Genomic DNA, 16,165 nt, shown 5'->3' with positions numbered 1-16,165 from the left:
TGTATCAGGGATCGAACTCCAGACCTTGTGCTTACAAGGCAGGCTACAGAACCACTGCGCTAAATCCCTGCCCCTGACCACCTTCTGTTGTATGTTTTCCTGTGTGTTTGGAGTTGGCTTGCAGCGTGAAACTGTGTGCTCTGTTCTTGCGGGACTTGTCCCAAGCCCTGAGTAGTGGAACAACCTGTTTTTTTATTATGCTTATATTCATGCTCCTTTTTGCTGCCGTGTGAAATTGACTCCTCTTTACTCATTGTCTGTTCTCTTAGTTCTCAGTTACAGGAATGCTTGCAAGCTGTCCTGGGCTGTAGAACATCTAAAGAGAATTAGAGAGACTAAGAGAAGTGTTGAGAAGGCAAAGGGAACACTGTGCAGCCTAGAGGAAAGTACAGCAGGCAATTGAGGTGGCTTAGAATTTGTTGGCCTGAATCTTGAACAGCTTGCTGGGTGTTTCTTTTGTGAGGATTCTTTGTGCTTTACTTCAAAGAATCACATTTTAATGATGAAGAGCTATGCTTTAAAAATTGCATATAAGTCAGATTCCCTTTATTCTATAGATGTGCTTAAATTTCTAAAAAGTCTTTATTACAAGACTACATTTCTGTGATTAAATTCCTTCTTGTTAATAGGGCTCATATTCCTTGTCTCCAAAGACCTTTTTCATCTAAGTAAGAAAAACAGCTATGAAGTTGTAGTAGTGACTGCTACTTACTAGCTGTGATCTTACTGCAGCTGTGAGTTTGGACCTTCATATGGAGAATTAGAATCTTTCCCTTTTTCCTCACACTTGCCTCAGAGTAGAGTTGGGAAGATCAACTGAAAATCATGCATTTAGACTCCTTGGCACTATACCCACCAGTACGAATGGCAATACTTGTTAACAGGTATTTTTCTGGTCCTCAGCAAGTGTTTGTCTTCTCTTCTGTCTTAAGTAAGAACTGATAGACTATCTTATTTTTCCCAAACTATTGATTTTTCTTGAATATCATGGAGAGGGTCCAATATCCAAATCTGAAATTTCTACAGATTACTTGTAGGGATCTTTGGGACAGCATTAGCCACTTTCCCATTATTGGGACAAATACCTAACACCTATTACTAAATACATAGCTTAAAGAAGGAGAGATTTATTTTGGATCACAATTGCAGAAGATTCAGTCCATGGTCAGCTGGCCACAAGGCAGGAATATCATGGTAGAAGGGCCTGACAGAGGAAAGTTGCTCACTTCAAGGCAGCCAGGAAGCAGAGAGGGAAAGGAGGAGCTGAGAACCAGAATATACCCTTCCAGGACACACCCCAGTTACCCTCCTGTTCTAACCAGGCCTTACCTCCTAAAACATTCATCTGTGAGCTTGTCAGTGGACAATCCCTTGATGAGTATAGCACCCTCATGACCCATTTAACTTCCGAATACTGAGGCTTTCGGGAGCCATAATAGATCTAAATTGTATTGGGAACACTGGTCTAGTTATGAAATCACATGCTTTCAAGAGCCTCATGTAAGTGCATGAGAGCATCAGGTGAGAGAATAGTGAGCTTTGTCAAGTCAGAGAATAAATGTCCTGCACAAAGCAGTTATTCCAATAAGAGTAGTTGCCTAAACCAATAGATATTACAGGACATCCAAGGTTTCAGCTTCATCACCTAGCGGGTAGAGGTCCCTACTCTCCTATATTTGGTTACTGTGATTTAGAGCAATGGCTATATAATGTGGTCCAGAAATCAGGTGCAACATGCGGGGATGGGTATGAATTGCATAGCTGGAGCTTCATCCCACATCTCCTGGACCATAACCAGAGGTGGGCCAGCAACTTGGGCTGCAGTAAACCCTCTAGGAGGTTCCGATGCTTGTAAACTTTGAGGACTGGTTTGGAAAAGTGATCCTTGACCTTGGATGGACATCTGAGTCCCTGGAAAGCTGTAAGAGTTCAGTTGTTTGTCTCTGAGTTGCACTTTCTCTTTTTCTTAGATTTTTAATTTTTATTGGTACATATTTGTAGTACATAATAATTATACTCATCCTGGGCAGTTGGTACATGCATATAACAGATCTTAATTCTTTTTACATCACCCTCTCCTCCTTTCCTCCCTTCTCCCTCCATCTGTTGGTCCTCTTCCCATTTACAAAAGAGCCGTCTCCCAGAGTTTTTCATTGAACCTATTTGGGGTGCAGCCTGAACTTCAGGACTTTTGACAGCTCCCCAGAGAACTTTTAGATGTGGTTATGTAGAGGACTGTTGCTCCAGGATGCCAGTTGAAACACTGTCCTACTTATTCCTCTTAGGTGGGCAGGTGAGGGGAGAGAGATGTGGAGGGTTTACGGATCTTCTGGGTAACCCTGCTTCTGTGACATTACACAGCTAGACTCAGAAGTTTTTGAATGGGCTTCCATAGACTAGATACATATTCACTCAGTGTATTTTGCTTTAAAGTTTGCTTTTAATGCTATATTTGTGCAGCAAATTTAGGGACTCATATAATAGCAATATTAACTCCTAAATCCTCAGAGGCCTTCTAGATCTGCCATCTGGCAGACATTATTGTAATCATCTCTTTATTTTCCACACTAATGAAGGACTAGCATGGCATTGGTAATTGAAAAACATAGATCATTTAAAAATCACTCAGGCTAGTGCCAGCCCTACTTTCCCAACCAGGAAGCACTCAAGTGTAGAAAATATTGACTGATAACAGCTTCCTGTGGAGGTGCTAGTATGTATTATTTCAGTTAGAAATTACAGCAATAGAATAAGTGAGAGTCTTCTAAATTATAATACCCTTTTTGGGATAAAGAAATTTGTTTAATGGATGAGAGGTCTAATCGCAAAGCAGATGAACAGCAAGTGTAGTTAATATTTTAACCAGTGAGTTAGAGCACAATGGAGTGGGTGCCAAGTGGGATTCAGGAAATTGGTGGACAAGAGTTCTGGATCTTCTTCGATGTTACCCGAGTCAGTTGTGATGCGTCATTCTGTCCTCTAGTGGGTCTCAGCATGAGAACTGCATCCGCCACAAGAATTGCATCACCTGGGGATTTGGTAGAGATGCAAATTTGTGGCTCCCACCCCCAGTATAACCAGTCAGAGACTCTGGGAGTGGTTGCCAGCAGTTGTTGCTTTGCAGGAGGTGAATGCCCACACAAATTTTGAGTACCTCTCTTCACCAGAAGCATGGTTTCCTCATCTATGAAATAAAGGGTTATATTTACAGTCCACCCCTTTCTCTACTGTGGTGTATGACCCAAACAGACACAGAGATTTTCTGTCTTAAAGCTTAAAACCTTCCCTAGATGTATGGTTGAAATAATTCAGCCTAAAACATAAAACTGGCCTGTGGGTAGCAGAAGAGAAACTGATTTCCAGGACCTAGATAGCAAACCGCACACGGGGTGCCCACCATAAAATAACTAGTGGTGTCTCCCTCTGGTTGGTGCCACATTCTTCAAGTGACAGACTTTGGTGCTTTGGAAAGAGAAGCAGCCATTCCTTTTACTCTCGGGGCTGAGAACTGTCTGCTGTGATTCACAGAGCAGCACTTGTGTAGGAACTAACAAATGACGTTTCAGAAGGATGTAGAGGTACACGGGCTTTGCAGTAAAACAAGGGAAATTTCAAGTTATTTATCAAAGCTCTTGCAGCTCCCATTTTAAGATAGGTGGAAAAAAATAACATGGAACAAGAAAAGAAAATAAATCTGTACCCAGAGCATCTCATAAATAAGAAAGGTGGGGGGAGCTCTTCGCCTTGCTGGATTCTCAGAGTATTTTTGTCACAGTACAGAAAGCGTACATGTATTTTGGCCTATAATATTTTTTCTTTTTCCCAATATAGAAAATTCATGGCTGTAAATTATTTCACTGACTATTAAAATCAAGAAAATAAAAGAAAACAGTCAGTTCAAGAAAGAGAGGATAGGAAAGTGATACCTAAAGTTGAAAGGAAAGAAAGAAGAAAGGAGAGAGGGAGGGATTGAGGGGGGGGAGAGGGAGACAAAGAAGAGGCATAGTTTACCCCCAACTACAAGATTTTTCATCTAAAATATAATTACTCCTTTTAATTTTGAGCAAATCATTGAAAATCAAAAGCAATTTTCTAATTGGCTTTTGTTTAGTAAGAGCCTATTTGTTGGAGACAATTAGGACATGGTTCATTGACTGTAAGAGAGACTTTAGTCTGTTATAATGTCTGGGAGGGGTAGAGAAATTACAGCTTTTATTAAAGAGAATGGATGACAGGCCCATTCTGCCTGAGGGAATAATATTGATTGAAGACGACTGACAGTTGGGGACCCACAGTGGATGTCTTTGTGAAATTTGCCACAATTAGATCAGTCAGTGAACACTACAGACTTTGGCCTCCAAACTCGTGCTCTGAGTTTACTGTATACTGACTCTGAAACTCTAGAGAAGCAGCCCACACCCTCAGTGCCTCAGTTTCTCTCTTCTCAAAGGAAGACACTGATAGCATTGACCTTGTGAAGGTTTTACGAAGATTAAGAGCTTGCTGCGGATTTAGCTCAGTGGTTCTGCCACCTGCCTCACAAGCACAAGGTCCCAAGTTCAATCCTTGGTACAAAAAAAAAAAAAAAAAGAGCATATATATATATATGACTTTGTACAATGCCTGCCACATAGTATCTGGTATTTCGTTAGGGTGATTTACTAATTAGCTATCTGGCTCTTTAAGAGAACTATTAGCAATAAACCACAGACTGGTGCTACCCTCCATATCCACGGATTCTCATATAGAGATTTAATCCACTGCAGACTGGAAATTTTTTTTAAATACTTCATATCTATTGATCATGTGTAGACTTTTTTGCTTGTTATTCTCCCTAAGCAATACAGTATGACAGCCACTGCCATAGCATTTACGTTGTGTTAGGTATTTTAAGTAATCTAGGAGCGATTTACAGTATACAGAAGATCTGCACAAGCCAAGTGCAAGATACTACTCCAGTATACAGAAGAGACTTACTAGCACCTCAAGATTTTGGTACCCACAGACAATCCTGGAACCATTCCTTCATGGAAACCAAGGTACAACTGCATAGTACTGTTTTTATCTGTAAGGATTGTTTGAAAGCAGTAGTGACCTATTTGGCACCCACATGTGCCTGAGGAAGAGTGTGATAGATTGAAGAAGGCTTCAAGGGGATTATGGGTGCAAAATTCAAACAGACATGGTGATTCTTGAGTCATGAGGATCTCCTCCCTGGTCAGCTCAACTAATAGCATAATTTTAAGGATGGGATTGGAATTATATTTAGAAAACTTGATTTTTTCACTTGATTGTATTTTTTATGCATTTTTAAAAGAATAGACACATAGACCGATGCTAGAACTAGGTTTGAAATAAATGTTATGCTTTTCCTTTTGATATCTGGCTTACTCTCCTTTGTTGGCTGGCTCCATTTGCATGATGGCTAATATAGATGTATCTACATACTCACCAAATAAACTTTTCAGGCCATGTAAAGCCTGAATGCTGGCTGTACCAAAATAAATGTACTCAGTTGCTAGGCTGGTGGGAAGGAAAACAGTAGGAACAAAAGATTGGTGAGATGCATTATCCAAAGAAGACACTGCCTGCTCAGCCAGTGCCAGGTGTAAGGGGCTGGGAACGGGAGTCTGAAGTGGCTCCTTTTCTTCATCTGTAAAATGGGGGTATTAGCAGCAGTACCTAGTGGATCAGGGCATTGTGAGATTTAATATATGTAAAGTGTAAAATGCTAGCACCCAGAAAGGTCTCAGCTGTATCAGAGATCGAACTTGGGACCTTTCACTTGTGAGGCAGGCAGTGGAATCACTGAGTTAAATCCCCAGCCCACAAAGTTTTTACTTAAATTCATGAAAATCTGATGTATCAGAGAAATCAATTTATGTGTAAGAAAGAATTTCCAGTATTCTTAAATAACTAAAATAGAAAATCTTTACATATAAGTTATTCCTTAGACTAAATATCATGTTCTTTATTTCCAGTCTTTTATTCTACCTTTTATCCACTAGTGAATAAGAGCTGGGACCCTCTTCCTCTCTTAAATATCACACTAAGATGGAACTGCCCTGCATTTGACATATTGAATAGTTTTCATTCTTTGTTACAATTATATTTATTTTATGAGATTTTTTTTATCATTGGTAGTAGTACTTCGGTATTTTTAAAACATCCCAACATTTTAACAAATGAATTGGGATAAAATACTGAAATCATCACAGTGATGCAGGTTGGACACATGTGACGAACAGGGGGATTCTTGAACCCAGAGCTGTGGCTCTGTGGCAGCACAGTCTTTCATGATGCATGTGTTATTTATTGGCTTTTAAACAAAATTTCAAATAAGCTTGGGAACGATAGTTTAGATGTACTCTTGAATACTATAGAAAAGTATGGGTGGTTTGAACCTTGTAGAAGTGAATGAAAAAGTCTTCCTGCACTAGAATTAGAAAAAAAAAATTGCAGTTAGCCAAAATTTCCCTAACAAATCAGAGATGCAAGGTATGTATTAAAAAATATTCTGAATCACAATGAAACTGTGTCATTTCATGTCATTGTCTGGATCATGAGGTAAAAACGGGTTGCTTTAATACTCAGAATATTTATCTATTAAAAACATGTTTTTTATTGACAGATAACCTAGTGTGATTTTTATCTTGTGCAAGATGGTGTTTTGAAGGATGTGTACATTGTGGGAGAGTTAAATCTAGCTAATTACCAACTGTGTTATCCCATGAGTGCCATTTTTGTGGTGGCATGAGGTGCCTATTTTCACAGCTTCTATTCAGTGTGCTACTCAAAGCATTAGCCAGAGGTATTCAGCAAGAGAAAGAAATCAAAGTTACACAAATTGGGATGAAGGAAGTCAAGTTGTCCCTGTTTGCAGATGACATGATTTTATGTATAGAAAATTGTAGCAGCTTTGTCCAAACAGAGAAGTACTAAGTGAATTCAGTAAGGTTGAAGGATACAAAACCAACATGTGGAAAATCAGTAGCATTTCTATATAGCAACAACAATTTGTCTTTAACTGTCTTTTCATCTGTTTGATGTGAAAAGAAAAAATACACCTTTCCTTTAATCATTCACCATTTAGATTTGCATTTTCAGGGTAGCTTTTGGTGCTCATTTTCAGCAGTAAATGGTGGAGTGGGGTTTGCTGTCTGAATGAGGGTCCCCGTGGGGTGCAGTGGATGATCTCAAACACAAAGAGAATTGAGTTCTGCCAAGCTTGTTACCAGTGAGACACATGTCATATATTCCGTTGTGCCATGTGTAGGGACTGTGATGGTAGACATGCCCCTGACGGCAGGGAGATGTTAGGACCCTGTGGACATCTGAATTGTGTCCACTGTCTTTTCTTAGAGGCTGTGGGTGGCGTAACCTGCAAAAGTTCTCAACTCCTCTATCAACAGGCAAGGCCATACTTCACCTCACATGTGAGGATAAGGAAGGCATGGGGTAGACAGATGTCCTGGAGCCTGTGTCACAGACAAATGGCAGAGGCGTGGCTTCATCCCAGTCTCTCTTGCCAGATGCTGTCAGTTTCATTTCATCAAGGCGCCAGAAATACAATTAATTTCTGTTATCTTCATGATTTCGCAGTGTGATATGTCCAAGAATTATCCTACTTTACTAAGCTCTGGGACTCCCCAGAGATGATTTCGCTGAACCTATGGGGCTGAAAGATGTCCCTCTCTCAGACCTGGGTGGTTTCCACAGAAACAGAAAGGGTCATCAGAATTAAGTTATCTGCAGTTTGCTTTGTAGTATTTCTATCTTCAGGAGGAAACCAATGCCCTGAGGATGGGTGAAGTCTGTTGAAGAACTAGCCTCACAGAACCTTTTGTTTTCACTCCAGAATCATGTCAACCCTGCCATGGACTTCACCCAGACCCCTCCTGGAATGTTGGCTCTGGACAACATGCTGTACTTTGCCAAGCACCACCAGGATGCCTACATCCGGGTAAGCCTGTAGGCCTCTTTCACGCCCTTAAGCTTCCTACTGAATTCCAAGTCAAACTTGCAAGTATAGAGGTATTACCTTTAGATGAATAACTCCACTGTTTCAGCATTCATCACTCAGTAAACTAAAATGTTAAAATTAAATGACACTGATCAGGGTTACTGAAATAAGGATTTTTTTTAACCTTTTAATTTTTTTTCCATATGATGGCATTTAAAAAAAAATTAATTCTGGGAAAATGTTTTATATAGTTCAATACTGAATTGTGAGAAAGACTTAAATAACAAAGAACAGAAATGAACTATTTATCAAAAATCTTGCTCTTGCTGTGCATTGCTTCTCTTCAGTCTAATTCTGCAGATTCAATAAGATAAAAAGAACAAGGAAAGGCTTGAGGGAGAGAGAGAAATGCTTTCTCATGCTTTGCAGCTGAGTGGGCAAGTCAAGTGACTCAGATAGGTTAGTTGGTGGAGGCGGAGGGCTCTGTTTTCTCCGTGACACAGAAGAGGCCACCTGCCCAACAGGGAGAGAATGTGAGTGAATGAAGCCGGAAGTGACGATGATGTAAAATGCTTGTCTGTCCACCCTGGTCGCACAGTTGGAGCTCTGGTTCCTGATGATCCCTCTCTCCTGTCCTCAGGGAGCAGAGGTCACAGGCATGGAATGCAACAAGCGGCAGATCCAAGATTTAGATTAGGCAGGAAGTGAGGAAATGGCACGAAGAATCAGCAAGGAGTTAAAATGATGACTAGTTTGTGATTAGAAAGGATTTTTAAATTTTTGGTACTGGAAATCGAACTCAGGTCTTGTGCTTGCAAGGCAGGCGGCAGAACCACTGAACTAAATCCCCAGCCCTAGAAAGGATTTTTTGTTTTGTTTTTTGCAGTGCTGAGAATTGACACCAGGAGCTTCCCACTTAGCTGCATACCCTGGCCCTTTTTCAGTTGTTATTTTGAGATAGGGTCTCACTAAGTTGCCTTCGCTGGGCTCCAATTTGCAGTCCTCCTGCCTCAGCCTCCTAAGGTGCTGGAGTTACAGGCATGCACCACCTCACCCAGCTAAAAAGCATTTGATGAAACAAATTACCTAAAGTAGGAAGAGTAGCCCAAACTGAACATCAGGTTAAAGGATGTTCACTACTCTGACATTCTCCACTGCATTCTCAGTGCCTCCAGTTTCCTGGAGGCTTGGGTTTGAGCCGTGGCACTCAGTATCCAGTCACTTAAACATGGCCTCATCCTTTTGTTTGGTCCAGAGTTGCTTCTATAAATAGGAGGCTTGATGGCTTTCAGCTGGACAGTATTCCCCCAAGGACATTTGGAAAGGTATGAGCATCTTTCTTTGGTTGTTGCCATGCAGCGTGGGGAGCTACTGTCCCAAACCAGTAACCTGTGGGTGGCTTGCATGCTGAAAAGCTATACCCACCGCCCTGCTGCCTTGAGTACATCTTGCCAGGTCTTTGTGATCTCTGTAGGCAGTATATTGTAAATTCATATGATTTTCGATATATGCAATTTTGGAAACCTTGACTTCTTCTGAAATATTACTTGTAATTCGACTATAAAGAGAATTTTACAGTCATTTCTCTGAAAGATTTGAGATCAAGTGCTTGGTCAGAAATGCAGTCCTGCCTAAGAAAATTGCTCTTTCATACGATTTTGATTTGACTTATATGTCTGTATATTTATTGAACAGATATTTTCTAGGAATGTAATCTGCTTTCATAGTAAATAAATTAGTAGTTTTGAGATACTGTGTAGTGTATAGCCTTGGAGAATTACATGTGTGAAAAGTAGAAGCCAAGTAGAAATTGAATTTGCTATCAACTGATGAATGTTTGCAGATGAATGTCTTCAAAATTAGAGCTTATTGGTGCTGAAGGTATTGTTAATTGCATAGGAAGCATATGTCCCCTGAAAGTAATTTAATGTTTTAAATGTGTTTTCTTCAATGTTTTCTCTAAACTGTTAAGTGAAATTAATACCATGGCAACATGAAAGGTGTGATAGACTTTAAAAAACCTACATCTGAGGAAAACTACGGCCGTTTTGGTTCACTTGCACTTTGCTTTGTTGGGTGAGATTCCTATATCTCAGATGTCTGTATTTTTTTCCCAAAGTGTCCCTTCCTCAGTGTGTTCCAGGTCCCATCTGGCTTTGTGGCAGTAACCAATAGATGGAAAGCCTAAGTTATTTACATGAAAGCATGCCATTAGTGGATCTTAGAGGACATTGAGACTTTGTCCCCAGTGACGTTGCACTAGGGCATAAAGAATGGGAAGAGTGATTCCAGGTGCTCCTTACATTTTTATCTATGAGCCAAACGGTCCCCTTCAAAACTAGAGTTTACTTTTAAAAATTTATATTTTGATAAAATCTATATTTTTGCAATCTATATCTCCTGAATAAATGTAGTCATTCTCTTGTTATGTACATCTTTCATTTGATAAATGCTTATCATTGCCTGAATCTAGTCTCATTGTTGCCTTTCTTTGCCATTCAGGATTACAGTTGAGATGTTTGAAAAAGGAATTGTAACACAAGTGCATTCACGCACTCATATGCACATGCACACATATGCATGCACAAATATTCCTTTGTCTTTGACACCCTCCATCCCCAGATGTCACATTCCTCGGCCGCTCTGTACCTGTGTGTGTTCTTCTTCTCCCGTGTTCTAACTCACCTGCCACTCAGCTGTCCAGCTGGGCCCTACACTCCTGCCCCATATTTTCCCAAAGCCCTGCTGCCAAGTGCCAAGCTCAGCATGTGCCTCTGCTTCTGTTGACCTGGTGGTGTTTCCAGTGACCCTCTCTTCTTGCCCCACAGCCAGTGCTGTCTTGATTCTCAGCTTGTTGTCCTTGCTTAGGCTCTCTGATATCTTTCTCTTCCTCTGCATGACTCTCAAATGCACACGGCCCCAGGACTCTGACTGTGGACCTTGTCAGGCTGTGTGTATTCCTGGACAAGGAGTTGGGTGGTAGAAAATAGAATGCCCATGAGTCCTGGAATTGGGGAATTTATGTCCAAGATGGAAACAGAGGGTTGTTAATTGCTTTTCTCTCATTGCTGAGACAAAATACCCAACACCCAAAGTTAGAGGGGTAGGGGTTTATTTGGCTTACAGTTCATAGAGGTTTCAGTCTGTAATTGGCTGGCTCCAAGGCAGGGTAGACAGCAGACAGTCATCACATAGGAGAAACAACATGGCATGCACAAGATAGCAAAGGCAACAAGGGAGCATTACCCATCTTTTTTTTTTTTTTTTTTTTTTTTGGTACCGGGGATGGAACTCGGGTCCTTGTGCTTGCAAGGCAGGCGGCGGAACCACTGAGCTAAATCCCCAGCCGAGCGTTACCCATCTTACTGCCTCTTTCATCTAGAATACCAGGATTAGTTAGGGTTGTGCTGAACCACTCACTCATGTGTAGTGATTTAGTAATCACATGCTCTTAATCCCAGCCTCAAACATTTCAGATTTAGCTACCTCTGACCATAAGAGGCTTTGGGGGGACATAACAGAGGGATGTGGGTGTAATGGGGGAAGGAACAAACAGGAGGCAATTTCCAAGTCACTTGGGATGTATCTTTGAAGGGAGAGCCTGCTCAGAGGAGAGCCGTTGCCACAGATAACGAAGGTCAGGTCAAGCAGTGGTATCTAGGTTGGGTCTTTCTAGTTAACCATGTGGAGAAAAGGCTGCCAAGTACTCCCAGGGAGGGGATCTGACAGTGGGTGATATTGGGTGCTCTGGGCAGAGACACAGCTAGCAAACAGCAGGTGGGAATGGCAGTGTGATCATAGCCTGAGAGACCGATGTTCCTCATGGGCAGGTGAAGCCATCTTATGGTGTTTGTTTGGACCTAAAGGCAGAGAGAATTTCTGGAGTTTTAAGTAAAGATGGTAAGAATGAATTTTAAAAGACTCACTCATTAGAAGATGGCCTGACAAATAAAGGCTAGAGGCACAAAAAAAAAAAAAAAAACAGGAAAATTAAGTAAAGATGGTAAGAATGAATTTTAAAAGACTCACTCATTAGAAGATGGCCTGACAAATAAAGGCTAGAGGCACAAAAAAAAAAAAAAACAGGAAATAGAGGAGAAGTGATGGTCACTTAACTAGGGCAGTGGGCTTGGCAAGAGGGAGAGGCAGTCAGGTTGGAGCTAATGGAAACTGGACTGTCTCCAAGGAAGAGGGAAAGTTCTGGCTCCAGGGAATAAATGGGTGAGGCATGAGGTCATAAGTGAGGTAGCACAGGTCCGCAGTTCCCTGGAGAATCCAGACTGAAGAGGGTGTGTATGTGGGATGTCGGTGTAGGTGGTGGCCCTGGGTAGCAGACCATGAGATATGGGCAGCAGAGCCCAGGACCTCATTCTCTATATTCTACCCCTTTACACGACCTCATTCTTCTGTCTGCTCATCTTCCACTCCAGCTGCTTGGCTGATGTTTCTAAACATGGTTCAGAGTGCTTCAAGGACCGCCCCTGGCCCACAGCCTATCTCTGTGGCTTTATCTCTCACTTACCACCACGTTCTTTTCTTCTCTGTCCTCTGCACTGCCAACAAATCCTTTGTCCCCACAAAATGATGGCAGGTCCTCAGCAGACTGGGCAGATGCCCACTGTGGCTCCTTGCTCTCACTCTTCCTTGTGCCCATCTGCACCTCCCACACCAGTGATCTGGGGAGCATCTTCAAGCAGAGCTCCTCTCTGCAGAAGATTCCTAGCCCTATACTAGTGCTACACCCTGCACACACTTGCAGTTCAGCTTCTGTATAAGCATCTGTAGCTTTAAATGTATGTATCTTCTGTCTCCTCTAATTCATTATGAACTCCTTGTGAGTAGGCAATAAAGTTCACTTAAATTCCTAGCCCCTCCTACACTGCCTAGCACACAGTGACCCTCAGTCACTTTTCTCTCTCTCTTGATCATCATAGAATCACAGCAGCCTGTAACAGGTGTATTCTTGCCACATGAATTTCTTTGGGCAGTTTGGTGTCTAATGTAATATTTGAATAAACTTTTGTAGCTGTGTACTAATGAAAGCAGTGAGGTAGCAGATGTACTTGAATTACCCCATGCTTGGATGGGCACAGAACTCAAGGAGAAATTTCACATTGGAGCATCCCACGGTGTGAGGAGTAAAATCTGGAGGCATCACATGATTTCAGACTTCTGAATCTTATTTACTGTGGACATAATTACTCTTCTTTTTAGAGATGCTTCCCTCTGTGCCTTTCCCACCAAGGGAGTTGTGTTAGGCTCTCTCTGAAGACCACAGGTAGAAGGTGGCCCTTGGTTCACTCTCCATGATTGTGCTGTCAGCATTCAGAGATCAGATGAAAGGAGATGAGGATGTTCCATATTGTTTTTTTTTATCCTCTTCCCTGGAATAGCAATTCTTGGTGCCTTGGAAGAAAGAAGCTTGGTGAGTCCATTGGAAATAAAATCTTTGGATTTAGAAGCTGTGTTCACGTGTATTTAATTTTCACTGGTCACTACCAAGAAACCCAAATACCATAGTTTCCCTTTTGCTCAGGAGCTGTGTTGATCCTTGTGGGAGCCAAGATCCAGCCACAGAGCAGAAAGGAATGGCAGAGAAACCTGAGCCAAGGTTAAGGTAGAGCAGGAAAATAAGAAATACTTAACAAAAATGCTGCAACAACTTCAAGATCAACTAATACTTTGTGTTTATATCCATCTTCTCATTTGATCAGAGAAAATGGATTCTTACTGCAGGTTAGTTATCATAGGAGGCACACTGCAGAGCTCAGCCTTCTAGAAACTTGTAGGAGGTAGGCTTTGCTACCACCATTTCATAGACTCAGGAGCTGACACTCAGAGAGACAGACATCCATTATGTCTGTCACACAAACAGCCAGTGCATGGATGTGATTTGAGCTTGAGTCTTTGAGAGTAATTCTCAGGTTATTTTCAGTTCTGCAGTCTCTTGTCCTTGGACTCAGAGTATGATGGAGACACCAGCCCTGACCCTCTTGACCTGGAAGAAAAGGTACAGAGTCAGAAAGAAGGATCAGAAGACATGGGAAGTCCATAGGACCATCAGACTAACAGCTGCATTTGGTTAAGACCATCTTAAATCTATCCTGGTCTGGATGCTGCTTCTAAAATTGAGAGGTTATACCCTTCCTCCCTTTTATAATAAGCCTGATATACAAAATTGAATTGTTATTACTAGATTGCAAATCCTTTGAAGGCTATGGCCATCTCTTTGTAGATATCCCTATATTATAAACTATTTTATTGACACTGAAACAGTGTTACTTTTGGACTAAAGGAGCCCACTGAAGATATCACCACAGAGCTCCCTAGAATTCAGTTCTATGGTTTCATTCTAGCTACATGAGAAGTCACATGCATGAGGATGCCAGGCATTCAGAAGCCGCTTTAAGGCATCTGGTTTCCCATCAGCATTATGGCCAGACAGAAACATGCTGTGCATTAATCTCATCCCCTCAAAAAATCAGATAAACTTTTAATGTGCAACAATAAAAACCAAATGCATGCAAATGAGATGTTCCTATTACTGCTCCTGTCGTCCGAGGATAAAAATAGTACATGGAAAACAAAAATAATCCATGTTTTCAGAGGATAAGAAAGCACCTAACTAAGGAGGAAAAACCCCTTTGTCATTCACAATCATTGATTCATTCATTGACTCATTAAGAAAACATTCTCAGACATCTGTCAAGCTGAATTTCCAGGAACTGTTGGCGGGGGAGGGGGATGAGGAAGAAAGATGGAGTGTGCTTCTGCCTGGCAGAAAGAGGAAACCAAGAGAAGACAGCACTTCCTTGCTTGTTTGATTTTTTTTTTTAATCTGGGGAAATTCCTTGCATCTTTGGGGATTTTAAAACAGATCTTTATTGAACATTATCTTAGTTACTTTTCTCCTTGCTGAGACAAAATACCTAAGCCAAAAGGTACACTGGGAAAGGCTTATTTTGTCTGACAGTTTGTAGAGCATTTAGTTCATAGTTAGCTGGCTCCAAGGTGGGCTGGCATGGCAGAGAGTCATCATAGAGGACAAACAGTTCATGTCAGGCAGAAGGCAGGAGGGCAGCAAAGCAGCAAAATAGTGAGCAACAACAGCAGCCCTCTTTCTGTCCCTAATATCTTATCCAGGCTATGTGCTCTTAGGGGAGATCGCATGCACATCCAAGGTGCAGCACTCTCAATCCTAGCATCACCCTGTGAATCAATGCCAGCATTACATCTCCCTGCATTACACACTGTTGATGCAGCCACCTCTGAAAAGCCCCACCTTTGACCACATGAGGCTTCGCGGGACATCTAGACACAAGCCATAGCAGTTGCTTCATAACAGTAACAAGCCATGAAAATTCTATTCTAGACTCGCTGACAGTTTTTTTTAACTGTATTGAGTAAGTAATCATTTCACCATTTTATCGATCATATTGCTTCAGAATCCCTCAGGACTTGCTTCCTTCCCCAGGGAACTTGCTTGAAACAATGACATTGCTACCTAGAGAGGCATTCTTATGGTTGGACACCATGGAACAGAACAAACCTGTCCCTTTTCTCTGTTTTAGTTCATATGGTGCTCAGTTGTAAATAAAAGGATTTACTTTTTTAGTACTGAGCATTAAACCCAGAGCCTTCACACTGAGCTACATCCCCAGCCCTTTTTGTTAGATTTTGAGACAGGCTCTTGCTGTGTGACTAAGCCTTCTTCTAAAATTGGGAGGCTATACCCTCTCTCCTTTTTATAGCAAACCTTATATACAATATTGAATATTTACTAGATTATAAATTTTTGAAGGCTAAGGCTAAGCCTCTGCCGGGCCAGGCTCAAAATTTTGAACCTCTTGCCTCAGCCTCCAAGAGTGCTGGAATTGTAGGTATATACCATCACGCCCAGTGTAAAAGCCTTTCTTAAAAGAAGCTTCTCCCCAGTTGATTTATAAAATCTTACCCCAAAATGGTGTTACCCAAGAGAATTTAGACCATCTTGAGGCTTCTAGCAACAAAATGGAAAGTACACCTTGGAAACAGCTTGTTTTGTATATAACCTGCAATTCTTCTTTTGTAGTTGTTATTGCTATACAAAAACGACCTGCAGGGGCCAGGGATTGGGCTCAGCAGTTTGGTGCCTGTTTCGCAAGCGCAAGGTCCTAAGTTCGATCCCTGGTACAAAAAAAAAAAAAAAAAAAAAAAAAAAAA

The 16,165-nt window shown here is 41.4% G+C and overlaps 1 protein-coding gene across 3 annotated transcripts in view; it reads left to right on the top strand.

The window, feature by feature from the left end:
* Positions 1-16,165, top strand: part of Elmo1 (engulfment and cell motility 1) — a 463,267-nt gene that overhangs the window by 174,391 nt on the left and 272,711 nt on the right. For all 3 annotated transcript variants that reach the window (XM_019210008.2, XM_010640488.3, XM_019210009.1), the window contains one exon: positions 7,859-7,963. In XM_019210008.2, coding sequence (XP_019065553.1) covers positions 7,859-7,963 — 105 coding nt within the window. The remainder of the gene's footprint in view (positions 1-7,858; positions 7,964-16,165) is intronic.

Source organism: Fukomys damarensis, unplaced genomic scaffold, assembly GCF_012274545.1.
Source record: "Fukomys damarensis isolate Sample0158 unplaced genomic scaffold, DMR_v1.0_HiC HiC_scaffold_17, whole genome shotgun sequence".
Lineage (NCBI taxonomy): Eukaryota > Metazoa > Chordata > Mammalia > Rodentia > Bathyergidae > Fukomys > Fukomys damarensis.
This window is presented reverse-complemented; position numbering and strand designations above follow the sequence as displayed.